A 17391-nucleotide genomic window follows, 5' to 3' on the forward strand; every position below is an offset into this window, starting at 1 on the left:
GGGCGCGGTGGCTCACGCCTGTAATCGCCAAAAAAAAAAAAAAAAAAAAAAAAAATACGAAAAGCCAGAAGTGGTGGCAGGTGCCTATAATCCCAGCTACTTGGGAGGCTGAGTCAGGAGAATCGCTTGAACCGGGGAGGCGGAGCTTGTAGTGAACTGAGATTGCACCACTGCACTCCAGCCTGGGTGACAGAGCGAGACTCCGTCCTCCCCCCCAAAAAAAAAATTATAATAAATAACAAATCAGGACTTGAATTTGAGTCTATCCTGAAAGCTCATGAGGGCCCTTAACTCTTATGCCATTCATTTAAAAAATTGTGGAGGCCAGGCGGGGTGCCTCACACCTGTAATCCCAGCAGTCTGGGAGGCAAGGAGGGCAGATCACCTGAAGTCAGGAGTTCGAGACCAGCCTGACCAACATGGAGAAACCCCATCTCTACTAAAAATACAAAAATTAGCCGGGTGTGGTGGTGCATGCCTGTAATCCCAGCTACTTGGGAGGCTGAGGCAGGAGAATCGCTTGAACCTGGGAGGCGGAGGTTGCAGTGAACTGAGATTGCGCCATTGCACTCCAGTCTGGGCAATAAGAGCGAAACTCCATCTCAAAAAAAAAAAAATTGTTTGCAGAGATACTACTATGTGCTACTGTTCTAGATTCCTGGCTGAAATCATCCAGATATAGCCCCTGCTCATGGAGTTTACTACATTCTAGTGGGGAATGAGACAATAAATAAGTAAACAAAACCAAATACACAATATTTTCAGATAGTGGTGCTTTATTGCCTCCATTTTCTTCTTTCTCTTTGAGGTCTTAGTTTTCCTTAGGGAATTATCCATTTGCTAGTGTTTATCGAGCAGCCACTCTTTTCTAGGTACTCTACTACAGGTGGCCTGCTAAAACATCAAATGGTTTAAAAGTAGAGATGAGACATTTGAAAGATACTTTGTGTATTCAGAACCCTATTACCTAGGAAGATTTTTCTGACTGGTAAATCATGCCCACCTAAATATTTCTCTTCTGCTCTTCTAAGCAGAAAACCCCAGATAATTAGCTACTGGTATGAAAATTCATTCTGTAACACTTTCTTTTTTATTATTATTATTATTATTATTATTATTATTATTATTTGTTGTTGTTGTTGAGACGGAGTCTCGCTCTGTCACCCAGGCTGGAGTGCAGTGACTGGATCTCAGCTCACTGCAAGCTCCGCCTCCCAGGTTTACGCCATTCTCCTGTCTCAGCCTCCCAAATAGCTGGGACTACAGGTGCCCGCCACCTTGCCCGGCTAGTTTTTTGTATTTTTTTTTTAGTAGAGACGGGGTTTCACTGTGTTCACCAGGATGGTCTCGATCTCCTGACCTCGTGATCCGCCTGTCTCGGCCTCCCAAAGTGCTGGGATTACAGGCTTGAGCCACCGCGCCCGGCCTTATTATTATTATTTTTTATTATACTTTAAGTTCTAGGGTACATGTGCACAACGTGCAGGTTTGTTACATATGTATACTTGTGCCATGTTGGTGTGCTGCGCCCATCAACTCGTCAGCACCCATCAACTCATCATTTAACATCAGGTATAACTCCCAATTCCATCCCTCCCTCCTCCCCCTCTGTAACACTTTCTACTTTTTAAAACACTGGCATAGGCTGGGCACAGTGGCTCATACCTGTAATCCCAGCACTTTGGGAGGCTGAAGCGGGCAGATCACTTGAGGTCAGAAATTTGAGACCAGCCTGGACAACATGGTGAAATCCCATCTCTACTAAAAGAAATACAAAAATTAGCCAGGTGTGGTGACACACACCTATTGTTCCAGCTACTTGGGAGGCTGAGGCAGGAGAATCGTTTGAACCCAGGAGGCGGAGGTTGCAGTGAGCCGAGATGGTGCCACTGCGCTCTAGCCTGGGTGACAGAGGGAGACTCTGTCACAAAAATAAATAAATAAATAAAACACTGGCATAGATTCTCACATTTTAATCTTTTTTTTTTTTTTTCTTTTTCTTTTCTGAGGTGTAGTCTCGCTCTGTCGCCCAGGCTGGAGTGCAGTGGCACAATCTTGGCTCACTGCCACCTCCACCTCCTGGGTTCAAGCCATTCTCCTGTCTGAGACTGTCCAGTAGCTGGGAATTACAAGTGCCTGCCACCACGCCTGGCTCTTTTTTTTTGAGACGGAGTCTTGCTGTGTCGCCCAGGCAGGAGTGCAGTGGTGCGATCTCAGCTCTGCAACCTCTGCCTCCCAGGTTCAAGTAATTCTCCTGCCTCGGCCTCCTGAGTACCTGGGACTACAGGCATGTGCCACCACATCCAGCTAATTTTTTGTATTTTTAGTAGAGATGGGATTTCACCGTGTTAGCCAGGATGGTCTCAATCTCCTGATCTCCGCCTGCCTCGGCCTCCCAAAGTGCTGGGATTACAGGCATGAGCCACTGCGCCTGGCCTAATTTTTTCTATTTTTAGTGTAGACGGGGTTTCACCATGTTGGCCAGGCTAGCCTTGAACTCCTAACCTCAGTTGATCTGTCCGCCTTGGCCTCCCAAATTGCTGAATTACAGGCATGAGCCACTGGGACCAGCCTTACTCTATTGAAATAAGATTTAGAACTCTCGTTTCTTACATGTTTCTTTTTTGTTTTTTGTTTTTACTTTGAGATGGAGTTTTGCTCTTGTCACCCAGGCTATATTATATATTATTTTTTCTTGGGTCTTTTCTCCTTTTCTCTAATGTTGGTGTTTTGTTTTGAGACAGTCTTGCTCTGTCACCAGGCTAGAGTGCAGTGGCGCAATCTCAGCTCACTGCAATCTCCACCTCTCGAGTTCAAGCTATTCTCCTGCCTCAGCCTCCTGAGTAGCTAGGACTACAGGCACGCGCCACCACGCCCAGCTCATTTTTGTGTTTTTAGTAGAGATGGGGTTTCACAGTGTTGGCCAAGATAGTGTTGATCTCTTGACCTTGTGATCCGCCCACCTTGGCCTCCCAAAGTACTGGGATTACAGGCGTGAGCCGCTGCACCTGGCCAACACCCACCTAATTTTTGCCTTTTTTTTTTTTCTTTTGAGACGAGTCTCGCTCTATTGCCCAGGCTGGAGTGTAGTGGCTCACTGCAACCTCCGCCTCCCCAAATTCAAGCAGTTCTGCCTCAGCCTCCCACGTAGCTGGGATGACAGGCACGCGCCACTATGCCTGTCTGATTTATTTATTTATTTATTTATTTTTTTAGTGGAGACGGGGTTTCACCATGTTGGTCAGAACTCCTGACCTCGTGATCCACCCGCCTTGGCCTCCCAAAGTGTTGGAATTACACGCATGAGCCACCGCGCCAGGCCTGCCTGGTTAATTCATTTATTTATTTATTTTTTGAGATGAAGTCTTGCTTTGTTGCCAGACTGGAGTGCAGTGGCATGATCTCGGCTCACTACAATCTCTGCCTCCGGGTTCAAGTGATTCTTGTGCCTCAGTCTCCTGAGTAGCTGGGATTACAGGCACACACCATCACACCCAGCTAATTTTGTATTTTTTTTGTTTTTGAGACGCAGTCTCGCTGTGTCACCCAGGCTGGAGTGCAGTGGTGCGATCTCGGCTCACTGCAACCTCTGCCTCCCGGGTTCAAGCAATTCTCCTGCCTCAGGCTCCCGAGTAGCTGGGACTACAGCACACAGCACCATGCCTGACTAACTTTTTTTTTGTATTTTTAGTAGAGATGGGGTTTCACCGTGTTGCCCAGGTTGGTCTCAAACTCCTAAACTCAGTCAATCCGCCCGCCTCCGCCTCCCAAAGTGCTGGGATTGTAGGCGTGAGCCACCGAGCCTGGCCAATTTTTGTATTTTCAGTAGAGGGGGGTTTCGCCATGTTAGCCAGGATAGTCTCGATCTTCTGACCTTGTGATCTGCCCGCCTCGGCCTCCCAAAGTGCTGGGATTACAGGTGTGAGCCACTGCGCCTGGCCTGACCTTGTCTCTTAAATAAATAGTCAGACTGTCCTGAATTCAATTCTATACTTTGGTGCATACCAGCTATGTGATTTGGTTTTCTTTTGTTTGTTTGTTTTGTTTTGTTTTTACAAGGTTTCACTTTGTTGCCCAGGCTGGAGTGCGGTTGCATGAACAAGGCTAACCACAGCCTCAACCTTCTGGGCTCAGGCAATTCTCCTGCCTCATCCATCCAAGTAGCTGGGACTACAGGTGCACTCCACCCATACCCAGTTAATTTTTGTATTTTTTGTAGAGGTAGTGTTTTCCCATCTTGCCCAGGCTCATCTTTTTATTGGTGATAGCTTTATAGGGTGATGTTAAGAAAAATTTGACATTTTTCAGTATAAGTCTCTTCGGTTGTCATATTCTCTTACTTATGTCTCTTAGTGACTCTTTCAAAGATAGAATGCTCAGAATCTCACAGACACCCCCTGGTTAGGTACAGTCTGTCGGGTTTTTTTGAGACTCTGTCTCAAAAAAAAAACAAAGATAAAAGAAAAAACAAACATATTTATCTATATTTGCTAGATAATTTCTTTCTTTTTTTTTTTATTTGGAGACGGAGTCTCGCTCTGGCTGGAGTGCAGTGCAGTGGTGCGATCTTGGCTCACTGCAAGCTCCGCCTCCTGGGTTCACACCATTCTCCTGCCTTAGGCTCCCGAGTAGCTGGGACTACAGGCGCCCACCACTACACCTGGCTAATTTTTTTTTTTGTATTTTTCAGTACTGATGGTGTTTCACCGTGTTAGCCAGGATGGTCTTGATCTGCTGACCTTGTGATCCGCCTGCCTCAGCCTTCCAAAGTGCTGGGATTACAGGCATGAGCCACCGTGCCTGCCTGATTATTCCTTTTCCTGAGCCATATGAAAGTTAATTGTAGGCTGGACATGGTGGCTCACGCCTACAATTCCAGTGCTTTGGGAGGCCGAGGTGTGTGGATCACCTGAGGTTAGGAATTTAAGACCAGCCTGGCCAACATGGTGAAACCCCATCTCTACTGAAAATCCAAAAATTAGCCAGGCATGGTGGTGGGCGTCTATAGTCCCAGCTACTCAGGAGGCTGAGGGAGGAGGATCCCCTGCACCCAGGAGATGGAGGTTGCAGTGAGCCAATATTGTGCCCCTACACTCCAGCCTGGGCAATAGAGCGCATTGTGTCCCTTCACTGCTAAGTATCTCCGCGATCTTGCCAGAAACTGGACATTTTCTTTTTTTTTTTTTTGAGACGGAGTCTCGCTCTGTCACCCAGGCTGGAGTGCAGTGGCCGGATCTCAGCTCACTGCAAGCTCCGCCTCCCGGGTTTACGCCATTCTGTGGCCTCAGCCTCCCGAGTAGCTGGGACTACAGGTGCCCGCCACCTCGCCCGGCTAGTTTTTTGTATTTCTTTTTTTTAAAATTTATTTATTATTATTATACTTTAAGTTGTAGGGTACATGTGCATAACGTGCAGGTTTGTTACATATGTATACTTGTGCCATGTTGGTCTGCTGCACCCATCAACTCGTCATTTACATCAGGTATAACTCCCAGTGCAATCCCTCCCCCCTCCCCCGTTTTTTGTATTTCTTAATAGAGACGGGGTTTCACCATGTTCGCCAGGATGGTCTCAATCTCCTGACCTCGTGATCCGCCCGTCTCGGCCTCCCAAAGTGCTGGGATTACAGGCTTGAGCCAGGACATTTTCTTATGTAACCACAATGCTTATATTACACTAACAAAATTATCAGTGATTCTCTAATACCATATAATAGCAAGTCTACATTTAAATTTTTATAATTGTCCCTACAGTATTTTTTTAGTGAATTATAATTCAATCCAGGAACCTGCATTGCATTTAGGTTTTCTGAGTCTCTTTTAATGTACAAAAGCCAACCTCTTTCTTTCCTTATACTGTTTAGCTTTTTAAGGAGGTAAGACTAGTTGTCTTTATAAAATGCTACATTCCGAGGCCGAGTGTGGTGTCTCACGCCTGTAATCCCAGAACTTTGGGAGGCCGAGGTGGGCGGATCACCTGAGGTCGGGAGTTCAATACCAGCCTGACCAACATGGAGAAACCCCATCTCTACTAAAAATACAAAATTAGCTGGGCATGGTGGTGCATGCCTGTAATCCCAGCTACTCAGGAGGCTGAGGCAGGAGAATCACTTGAACCTGGGAGTTGGAGACAGGAGAATCTCTTGAACCCAGGAGTTGGAGGTTACGGTGAGCCAAGATTGCGTCATTGCACTCCAGCCTGGGCAACAAGAGCGAAACTCGGTCTCAGGAAGAAAAAAAAAAAAATCATACTTTCTGGATTCATTTGTTTACTTGTGGTGTTTTGCATAGTCTGTCCCTAAAATTTCCTGGAAACTGGTTATTAGCTCTAAAGGCTTGATGGGATTGCATAATACAATTTTGGCAAGAGTATTCACACATGATAAAATGCATAAATAAATGTTTACTAAATGAGTCTGGGGCCAGGTGCCTTTGCTCACACCTGTAATCCCAGCACTTTGGGAGGCCGAAGTGGGTGGATCCCCTGAGGTCAGGAGTTCAAGGTCAGCCTGGCCAACGTGACAAAATCCCATCTCTACTAAAAATACAAAAATTAGCCAGGCATGGTGGTGGGTACCTGTAATTCCAAGTATTCATGAGGATAATTGCTTGAACCTGAGAGGCTGAGGTTATAGTGAGCTGAGATTGAGCTGATATCTGTCTCATAAATAAATAAATAAAGATGAATGAATCTTGGACTGGCCCAGATGGGCAATCCTTATATTCACGTTTGTAAATTAGGTCTGAGCTGGGGTATGGCAGGGAACAAAAACAGTGTTGACTCAGATTAGAAAACCGTTTCTTTCTCCCTTCAAGGCTAAGACCCATCTTGAGCCTGTTTTGTTTTTTTTTTTTTAAGTCGCAAACCAGCCTGTTGCTCAGGCTGGAGCAATGTGGCATGATCTCAGCTCACTGCAACCTCCACCTCCAGGGTTACAGCAATTCTCCTACCTCAGCCTCCTGCGTAAACTGGGACTACAGGTGTGTGCCACCGTGCCCAGCTAATTTTTGTATTTTTAGCAGAGATGGGGTTTCAGCATGTTGGCCAGGCTGGTCTTGAACTCCCGACCTTGAGTGATCCGCCTGCCTCAGCCTCCCAAACTGTTGGGATTATAGGTGTGAGCCATTGCACCTGGCCTCATCTTGAGCCATTTTATCTTTAACCATTTTCTTTCTCTGTTTGCTTTTTTTCCAGGATCCCAGCTGGCTACTGCTTTGTAGAATTCGCAGATTTGGCCACTGCTGAGAAGTGTTTGCATAAAATTAATGGGAAACCCCTTCCAGGAGCCACACCTGTAAGGACATTTAGATAATGATGATGTTGCCATTATTATTGTCATTGCTTACTACCATCTATTGAATCTCTACTGTATACTTTTTTTATATAATCCTGTAACAACCCTGTATAGTAGGCATTGTTATCTTTATAGGCCCAGGAAACTGAAGCTCAGGGAATTGAAATAACTTGCCCAAGGCAACACAGGTAGTAAATGGCAGAGCCAGGATTCAGACTGAAGATTGGTTGCCTCCCAAATCCATGCCTTTCCATTCTGCATCGCTGCCTCCCATAACAGAAGACTTGAAACTATAGACCTCTTGCCTGATTGAGAAACTAGGATAGGCTGGCAGCAGCAAGGACACATTTCAAGAGAGTTGCATTCTGCTCTTCCCACAGTTACTTAGCTTACAGCTGCACCAGCTGGCACACCTGGGCTCATAGAACCATGGAGCTGGCAGTGCCCTTAGCGGTCTTCCGTGCAACCCCCTCATTTTATACAGGAGAAAAAGCTGAGGCTTAGAGAGGGGGAGATGTTTTGGCCAAGGTAATTTATTTCAGTTTTTTTCAAATATTGTTCAACTCTTGAAACACCTTTCTCTGTTTTAGTTTGTTTGTTTTTAAACTTCCAGGCGAAACGTTTTAAACTGAACTATGCCACTTATGGGAAACAACCAGATAACAGGTAGGTACAAAGTCATGTCTAGACAGACATAACATGTGTCACTGTGCCCATCACTGCCATATAGGGGGAGGGGAACCGGTTTGGCTGCACTTGGTCCCCTCCTGAAGGACAACGCCCTTCTCCCTTCCTCGCTGGTGGACCTTCCTGGTGTGCTTCATGCAAGGCCCTGGCTTTTCTGTATTTGGTCCCTACCCCTGGCTTCCCACCCTGCTACTCCTCACAGTATTGAAGTTTTATTCAATAAGAATTGCCCTGTTAACCAGGTTCAGTGGCTCATACCTGTAATCCCAGCACTTTGGGAGGCCAAAACAGGCTGAGTGCCTGAGCCTAGGAGTTCAAGAATAGCCTGGGCAATGTGGCAAAACCCCGTCTCTACAAGAAAATACAAAAATTAGCTGAGCACGGTGGCATGCACCTGTAGTCCCAGCTACTCAGGAGGCTGAGGCAGGAGGATCACCTGAGCCCAGAGAGGGCTACAATGATCAAGGCTACCATGAGCCATGATCGTGCCACTGCACTCCAGCCTGGGCAACAGAGTGAGAACCTGTCTCAAAAAAGAAACCCAATGAATTGACCTGTTATAGCAACATAAATTGATTGGAATTTCAGGTTGCCATTTGAAAGCATTAAAACTGTACCAAAAGCTTAAAAAACATTTAGATGCATTAACCTTATAATTCAACTTTTCAGGATTTATTCATGGATGTGTGCAAAGATTAGCCTCAGATGTATTCATTGAAGTATTGCATATAATGACTAAAGTTGGGGAAAACCCAAATAACCTAATAGTAGGGAAGTGATTAAATTATGGTCATTAGTTAGGATGCTGTATATCCACTAACAAGTCATATTGCAGTATACTGACATGTCAAGATGTTGGCAATATGTTGAAAGTGAAAAAAAATACTAGAAACAAAATACGATGGATCGTATTTATGAACATTTTAGAAGAAAAGCCAGAAGAAAAGAAGATAAAAGTATACATATCAAAGCATTTATCGTGAGTGCCTTCAAGTGGTTGGGTTATAGCAATTTTGTTTTTCTTTGTGCTTTTGTGTATTTTTTTTTTTGAGACAGAGTCTTGCTCTGTTGCCCAGGCTGGAGTGCAATGGCGTGACGTCTGCTCACTACAAGCTCCGCTCCCCCTGCCCCGGGTTCATGCCATTCTCCTGCCTCAGCCTCCCAAGTAGCTGGGACCACAGGTGCCCGCCACCATGCCCGGCTAATTTTTTTGTATTTTTAGTAGAGACGGGGTTTCACCATGTTTGCCAGGATGGTCTCGATCTCCTGACTTAGTGATCCACCCATCTCGGCCTCCCGAAGTGCTGGGATTACAGGCGTAAGCCACTGCGCCTGGCCTTTTTTTTTTTTTTTTTTTGAGACGGAGTCTTGCTCTGTGGCCCAGGCTGGAGTGCAGTGGCGCTATCTCAGCTCACTGCAAGCTCCGCCTCCCGGGTTCCACGCCATTCTCCTGCCTCACCCTCCTGAGTAACTGGGACTGCAGGCTCCCGCCACCATGCCCGGCTAAATTTTTTGTATTTTTAGTAGAGACGGGGTTTCACCGTGTTAGCCAGGATGGTCTCAATCTCTTGACCTTGTGATCCGCCCGCCTCAGCCTCCCAAAGTGCTGGGATTACAGGCATGAGCCATTGCGCCTGGCCTGTTCTTTTATGTATTTTTTTTTTTTTTCTGAGATGGAGTCTCACTCTGTCGCCCAGGCTGGAGTGCAGTGGCACAATCTTGGCTCACTGCAATCTCTGCCGCCCAGGTTCAAGCAATTCTCCTGCCTCAGCCTCCCGAGTAACTGGGATTACAGGCGCCTGCCACTGCGCCCAGCTAATTTTTGTATTTTTAGTAGAGACGGGGTTTCACCATCTTGGCCAGGCTGGTTTTGAACTCCCGACCTTGTGATCCACCTGCCTTGGTCTCCCAAAGTGCTGGGATTACAGGCGTGAGCTGCCGCGCCCGGCCTTGTGTATTCTTATTGTATAAGGAATATGTATCATACTTGAAATAAGATAATTGAAATAAGATAATAACAAAGGTCAGCTGGACACGGTGGCTGCACTCACATAATACTTGAAGTCAGACAAGTTCTGTGGAGTGGGTGAGGGATTTGGGGCAGGGACTATTTCTATAACTCTTCTGCCAGAACTGCTCTAATGAAACAAAGTAGGGCCTGATTCAGTAGACCTATCAAATGTGTTCCTCAAGGGGCCTGGGAGAGGTTTACCTGGAATATGCAACAGAGCTCTTCAGAGCAGGGGTTTTGGTCTTTGCCTCTGAATCTTCTCGTTCTTTCTCCTCAGCCCTGAGTATTCCCTCTTTGTGGGGGACCTGACCCCAGACGTGGATGATGGCATGCTGTATGAATTCTTCGTCAAAGTCTACCCCTCCTGTCGGGGAGGCAAGGTGGTTTTGGACCAGACAGGCGTGTCTAAGTAAGGCCTTACCTGTTACTGATGCTTAACTGTGTTAGTTTCAGCATTTCTCTCCTGAGTGGAGATGTTTTAGAAAGGCCATGCAGCACGGCGGTTAAGACCACAAGCTTTGGAGCCAAACTGCCTGGTTCGAATCCCATTTCCAATACTGGTGAGGGAGAATGCCAGTATGGTAGAATTGAGGCTCCATGACCCTTACAGTCCCATCTGTAAAATGGAACTGATTAATAATAGCTGCTGGTAGGGTTGATGTAAGGATTAAAGGATATAATATAAATAAGTCAACATTTGAAATGCTTTATAGGTGTTTGCTGTTTTGCTTGTTATTGTTACTGAGCCTTTCAGTGTAGTTAGAAGTGTTCCACGGCCGGGCGCGGTGGCTCAAACCTGTAATCCCAGCACTTTGGGAGGCCGAGACGGGCGGATCATGAGGTTAGGAGATCGAGACCATCCTGGCTAACACAGTGAAACCCCGTTTCTACTAAAAAAATACAAAAAAACTAGCCGGGCGTGGTGGCGGGCGCCTGTAGTCCCAGCTACTCGGGAGGCTGAGGCAGGAGAATGGCGTGAACCCGGGAGGCAGAGCTTGCAGTGAGCCGAGATCGTGCCACTGCACTCCAGCCTGGGCGACAGCTGAGACTCTGTCTCACAAAAAAAAAAAAAAAAAAAAAGAAGTGTTCCACTTCAGGCTGGGCGTGGTGGCTCATGCCTGTAATCCCAACACTTTGAGAGGCTGAGGTGGGCGGATTGCGTGAGTTTAGGAGTTTGAGAACAGCCCAGGCAACACAGTGAAATGCCGTCTCTATTAAAATACAAAAAATTAGCCAGGTGTAGTGGTGTGCGCCTGTAGTCCCAGCTAGTTGGGAGGCTGAGGTAGGATAATTGCTTGAACCTGAAAGGCAGAGGTTACAATGAGCCAAGATTATGCCTCTGCACTCCAGCCGGGGCGACAAAGCGAGTCTCAGTCTCCATAAAAAAAAAAAACAAAAAACGTTGGCTTGGTGCAGTGGCTCACGCCTATAATCCCAGCACTTTGGAAGGCTGAAGTGGATGGATCACCTGAGGTCAGAAGTTTGAAACCAACCTGGCTAACATGGCAAAACCCCATCTCTACTAAAAAAATACAAAAGTGGCCAGGCGCGGTGGCTCAAGCCTGTAATCCCAGCACTTTGGGAGGCCGAGACAGGTGGATCACGAGGTCAGGAGATCGAGACCATCCTGGCTAACACGGTGAAACCCCATCTCTACTGAAAAATACAAAAAACTAGCCGGGCGAGTTGGCGGGCGCCTGTAGTCCCAGCTACTTGAGAGGCTGAGGCAGGAGAATGGCGTAAACCCGGGAGCAAGACTCTGTCTCAAAAAAAAAAAAAATACAAAAGTTGGCCGGGCATGGTGGCACGCACCTGTAGTCCCAGCTACTTGGGAGGCTAAGGCAGAATTGCTTGAATCCAGGAGGCAGAGGTTGCAGTGAGCTGAGATCACGCAGCTGTGCTCCAGCCTGGGTAACAGCGAGACTCCCTCTCAAAAGAAGAAAAAAATGGAAATAATGGAAATAGAAAAACCTCAAGAAAGGCTCATTCTTGATCAGTATGGTAGTTACATGTTCAGGCTTTGACAGTCCAACAGGTGTGGCTTGAATCATGCTTCTGCTATGACTTTGGGCAAGCTGTTAAATCTCCGTGAATTGGTTACCACTTCAGTAAATGTGGATACCACTTTCATGGAATTGTTAAGACAGTTTGATGAGATCACCCTGAGAAAATGCTCAGCACAGGTTGGGCGCGGTGGCTCATGCCTGTAATCCCAACACTTTGGGAGACCAAGGTGGGCAGATCACCTGAGGTCAGGAGTTCAAGACCAGCCTGGCCAACATGGTGAAACCCTGTCTGTACTAAAAATACAAAAATTAGCCACGCATGGTGGTGCATGCCTGTAGTCACAGCTGCTCAGGAGGCTGAAGCAGGAGAAACACTTCAACCTGGGAGGCAGAGGTTGCAGTGAGCTGAGATCGTGCCACTGCATTCCATTCGCTATGGAGACATAGCGAGACTCCATCTGGAAAAAAAAAAAAAAAAAACAGAAGAGCTGGGCATAGTGACTGACACCTGTAATCCCCGCACTTTGGGAGGCTGAGGCGGGTGGATCACCTGAGGTCAGGAGTTTGAGACCAGCCTGGCCAACATAGTGAAATCCTATCTCTACTTTAAAAGAAATACAGGCCGGGCATGGTGGCTCACGCCTGTAATCTCAGCACTTTGAGAGGCCGAGGCAGGAGGATCACAAGGTCAGAAGATTGAGACCATCCCGTCTCTACAAAAAAAATTACAAAAAATCAACTGGGCTTGGTGGCGGGTGCCTGTAGTCCTAGCTACTCGGGAGGCTGAGGCAGGAGAATGGTGTGAACCCAGGAGGAGGAGCTTTCAGTGAGCCCAGATGCGTCACTGCACTCCAGCCTGGGCGATAGAGTGAGACTCCATCTCAAAAAAAAAAAAAAAAAAATTGGCTGGGCGTGGTGGCAGGTGCCTGTAACCCCAGCTACTAGGGAGGCTGAGGCAGGAGAATTGGTTGAATCCAGGAGGCAGAGGTTGCAGTGAGCCGAGATCACGCTTTTGCATTCCAGCCTGGATGGAGTTTTGAAACATGAGCAAAACTCCATCTCAAAAAAAAAAAAAAAAAGAAAATGCTCAGCACAGTGCTAGGACAATAAATATTTATTAAATGTTAGCTTGCAGTAATTTATCCCGCTGCTAGAAGTAGAGCTCAGGAGAGCAGGAACGTTGTCTTTCTGTGACTGCTGCATCCTGTGTCTAGCGCAGTGCCTGGCATACAGGGCAGACTGTAAATATTTGCTGAATTTTCTTCTATTAGCTACTTTCCAGCAGGGTGTCAGGGAAGCTCCTGTTTGGGAATGTTCCCCAGGGGTGAAGGTGTCAAGGAGGATGGTGAACTGAATGTGGGAGTTCCTGTAGATCTTAGAATCGTCTGTACTTGAATCTTGACACTATGTGGACACCCGTTGATGGGACTCTCCTTTCTTCCTCTAGTTTAATGGACTCTCTCTCTCTCTCCTCAGCCTCTTTTCCTTTCTACATTCCTGCCCACCTTCTTACCTTTACTTTTTCATGTGTCCATTCTTAGACTTTCATCACATTTGTGATCTAAATTGTTTATTTTTTTCATGCAGGGGTTATGGTTTTGTGAAATTCACAGATGAACTGGAACAGAAGCGAGCCCTGACGGAGTGCCAGGGAGCAGTGGGACTGGGGGCTAAGCCTGTGCGGCTGAGCGTGGCAATCCCTAAAGCGTGAGTCCTGCAGGGAAGGTAGAGAGACTCTAGACTCCCCGCCAGACACTCCTCTTTTGTTTGCTGAGAATCAAGGCATCCATACGCTGGATGGGAGGCTGAAGGGGGATTCAATTCAAGTCACAAGTACTGAATGCCTGCTGTTTGCCGGGCCGTGGGTGCTGGAGTTGAACTAGCCCCACTCCTGCAGAAACTTACAGTTGGGGATAGAGTATGATTTGGAAAGGCTGATGCATTCAGACATACTGGTGACAGCATTGGAAAAGCTGTTTGGCTGTCCATACCTGATGTCCTTGCTCTTTGCCCAGTAGTCCCACTGTTGGGAACTTATTCATAGAATTAATAATATTTGAGCAAAGGGAAAAAAATCACTTCCGGTTTTAGCCTTATTTATATTAATGAAACTGCAACCCTCTTGTGAGTGTTCCATGCTGTGGGAATGGATAAGAATTAGTATTCCATGGCTCAAGCCTGTAATCCCAGCACTTTGGGAGGCCGAGACGGGCGGATCACGAGGTCAGGAGATCGAGACCATCCTGGCTAATACGGTGAAACCCCGTCTCTACTAAAAATACAAAAAACTAGCCGGGCGAGGTGGCGGGCGCCTGTAGTCCCAGCTACTTGGGAGGCTGAGGCAGGAGAATGGTGTGAACCCGGGAGGCGGAGCTTGCAGTGAGCTGAGATCCGGCCACTGCGCTCCAGCCTGGGCGACAGAGCGAGACTCCGTCTCAAAAAAAAAAAAAAAAAAAAGAATTAGTATTCCAGACACTCCGCCAGGCTCAGTGGCTCACGCCTGTAACCCCAGCACTTTGGGAGGCTGAGGTGGGCAGATCACCTGAGGTCAGGAGTTCGAGACCAGCCTGGCCAACATGGCAAAACCTCATCTCTACTAAAAATACAAAAATTAGCCGGGCATGGTGGTGCATGCCTGTAGTCCCAACGATTCAGGAGGCTGAGGCAGGAGAATCGCTTGAACCTGGGTGGCGGAGGTTGCAGTGAGCCAAGATGGCGTCAGTGCACTCTGGCCTGGGCGACAGAGCAAGACTCCGTCTCAAATAAAAAAGAAAAATATTCCAGACACTCTATAGAACATTATATACTTCACTATTATACCTGTCATGCTAGGTAGAAAACCTTTTTCCCTTACAACTCCGAACTTTTCTCTGAGTAGGATTTTTTGTTTGTTTGTTTTTTCCCTGAGACAGGGCCTCAAAGTCACCCAGGCTGGAGATCATGGTTCACTGCAGCCTCGACCTCCCCAGGCTCAGGTGATCCTCCCATCTCAGACTTCTGATTAGCTGGTACTACAGGTGCACACCACCATGCTTGGCAAATTTTTGTATTTTTTGTAGAGATAGGGTCTTGCTTTGTTGTCCAGGCTGGTCTCGAATTCCTGGGCTCAAGTAATCTGCCCACCTTGGTCTCCCAAAGTGTTGAGATTACAGGTGTAAGCCACTGTGCCCAGCCAGATCTTTTATCCTTTAGCCAAATTAATGATTCTCAACTGGAATGATTTTGCCTCCCAGGGGACATTGACAACATCTGGAGACATTTTTGGTTATCATAACCAAGGATGTACTAATAATGGCACCTAGTGGGTATCGGCCAAGGATGCTGTTAAACATCCTGCAATTCATAGGACAGCCTCCCACCCCTCCATGTCAATAGATCCAGGGCTGAGAAATGCTGAACCAAACTCTACCCTAAGAGTAGTTGAATTAGCTGGGTGTGGTGGCTCACGCCTGTAACCCCAGCACTTTGGGAGGCCAAGGTGGGTGGGTCATGAGGTCAGGAAATCAAGACTATCCTGGCTAACACAGTGAAACCCCATCTCTACTAAAAATAAAAAAAAATTAGCTGGGTGTGGTGGCAGGCACCTGTAGTCCCAGCTACTCGGGGGGCTGAGGCAGGAGAATGGCGTGAACCCGGGAGGCGGAGTTGCAGTGAGCCGAGATCACGCCACTGTACTCCAGCCTGGGTGACAGAGCAAGACTGTCTCAAAAACAAAAAAAAAGAGAAGTTGAACCAATTTTTTTTTTTTTTTTTTTTTGAGGTGGAGTCTTGCTCTGTTGCCCAGGCTGGAGTGCAGTGGCATGATCTCGACTCACTTCAGCTTCCACCTCCTGGGTTCAAGCGATTCTCCTGCCTTAACCTCCCGAGTAGCTGGGACTACAGGCGTGTACCACCATGCCCAGCTAATTTTTGTATTTTTAGTAGAGACAGGGTTTCACATGTTGTCCAGGCTGGTCTTGACCTTCTGACCTAAGATGATTTGCCTCCCTCGGCCTCTCAAAGTGCTGGGAATACAGGCGTGAGCCACTGTGTGCAGCCAAATGGCCATGTTTTTTAAAGCAATGATTTAGGGGTTCTTTATGGTTTAACTGTGTTTAATACATTGAAGATCAGACTTAGTGACTTCCCCCAAAAATGTTATTTGTTGTAAATTACTATATAAAAACATTAAATTAGCTGTGCTTGGTGTGCTCCTGTAGTCCCAGCTGCTCTGGTGGCTGAAGTGGGAGAATTGATTGAACCTAGGAGTTCAAGGTTACAGTGAGCTATGATCACTCCACTGCACTCCAGCCCAGGCAACAGAGTGAGACCCTGTCTCTTAAAAAACAAAATAAAAGGCCAGGTGTGGTGGCTCACGCCTGTAATCCAGCACTTTGGGAGGCTGAGGCGGGCGGATCATGAGGGCAGGAGATTGAGACCATCCTGGCTAACATGGTGAAACCCCATCTCTACTAAAAATACACACAAAAAAATTAGCCAGGCGTGGTGGTGGGCTCCTGTAGTCCCAGCTACTCGGGAGGCTGAGGCAGGAGAATGGCGTGAACCCAGGAGGAGGAGCTTGCAGTGAACCGAGATCACTCCACTGCACTCTAGCCTGGGCGACAGAGTGACACTCCGTCTCAAAAATAAATAAATAAATAAATAAATAATAAAAATAAAAGGAGAGCGCCGTGGCTCATGCCTGTAATCCCAGCACTTTGGGAGGCTGACTTGGGTGGATCACTTGAGGCCAGGAGTTCAAGACCACCCTGACCAACATGATGAAATCCCATCTCTACTAAAAGTACAAAAATTAGCTGGGCCTCCCAGGATCAAGCGATTCTCCTGCCTTAGCCTTCCACATCTGTCCATCATTTCTTTTCTTTTTTTTTTTGAAACAGTTTCACTTTTATTGCGCAGACTGGAGTCCAATGGCACAGTCTAGGCTCAGTGCAACCTCTGTCTCCCAGGTTCAAGCGATTCTCCTGCCTCAGCCTCACAAGTAGCTGGGATTACAGGCGTGCCACCATACCCAGCTAATTTTTTGTATTTTTAGTAGAGATGGGGTTTCACCATGTTGTCCAGGCTGGTCTTAAACTCCTGACCTCAGGTGATCCACCTGCCTCCACCTCCCGAAGTGTTGGGATTACAGGCATGAGCCACCGTGCCCAGCCCTTTTTTTTTTTTAAACAGGATATCCTTTTGCCAGTTCTGAGAAAATTTGGTAAGAGAGACAAACCTATCCATTAAAACCTCCTGTATTACAAGCACGGTCCTTGGAGCCATACTCTCATATTAGCTGTGTGACTTTGGACAAATACTTAATCTCTCTATTCCTCAGTTTCCTCATCTGTAAAATAGGAATATTGATACACTTATTGCATATGGTTGTTTTTAGGATTAAAAGTGTTAAT

General features: G+C 46.9%; 1 protein-coding gene across 2 annotated transcripts in view; it reads left to right on the forward strand.

Moving 5' to 3' along the window:
- TRNAU1AP (tRNA selenocysteine 1 associated protein 1) overlaps window positions 1-17391 on the forward strand; it is a 29088-nt gene that overhangs the window by 2497 nt on the left and 9200 nt on the right. Inside the window, exons 3-6 of one of the 2 annotated variants that reach the window (XM_025367366.1) lie at window positions 7195-7294; window positions 7908-7960; window positions 10270-10401; window positions 13586-13705. In XM_025367366.1, coding sequence (XP_025223151.1) covers window positions 7195-7294; window positions 7908-7960; window positions 10270-10401; window positions 13586-13705 — 405 coding nt within the window. The remainder of the gene's footprint in view (window positions 1-7194; window positions 7295-7907; window positions 7961-10269; window positions 10402-13585; window positions 13706-17391) is intronic. The other variant, XM_025367376.1, reaches the window with a different exon arrangement.

This window comes from Theropithecus gelada, chromosome 1, assembly GCF_003255815.1.
Source record: "Theropithecus gelada isolate Dixy chromosome 1, Tgel_1.0, whole genome shotgun sequence".
Lineage (NCBI taxonomy): Eukaryota > Metazoa > Chordata > Mammalia > Primates > Cercopithecidae > Theropithecus > Theropithecus gelada.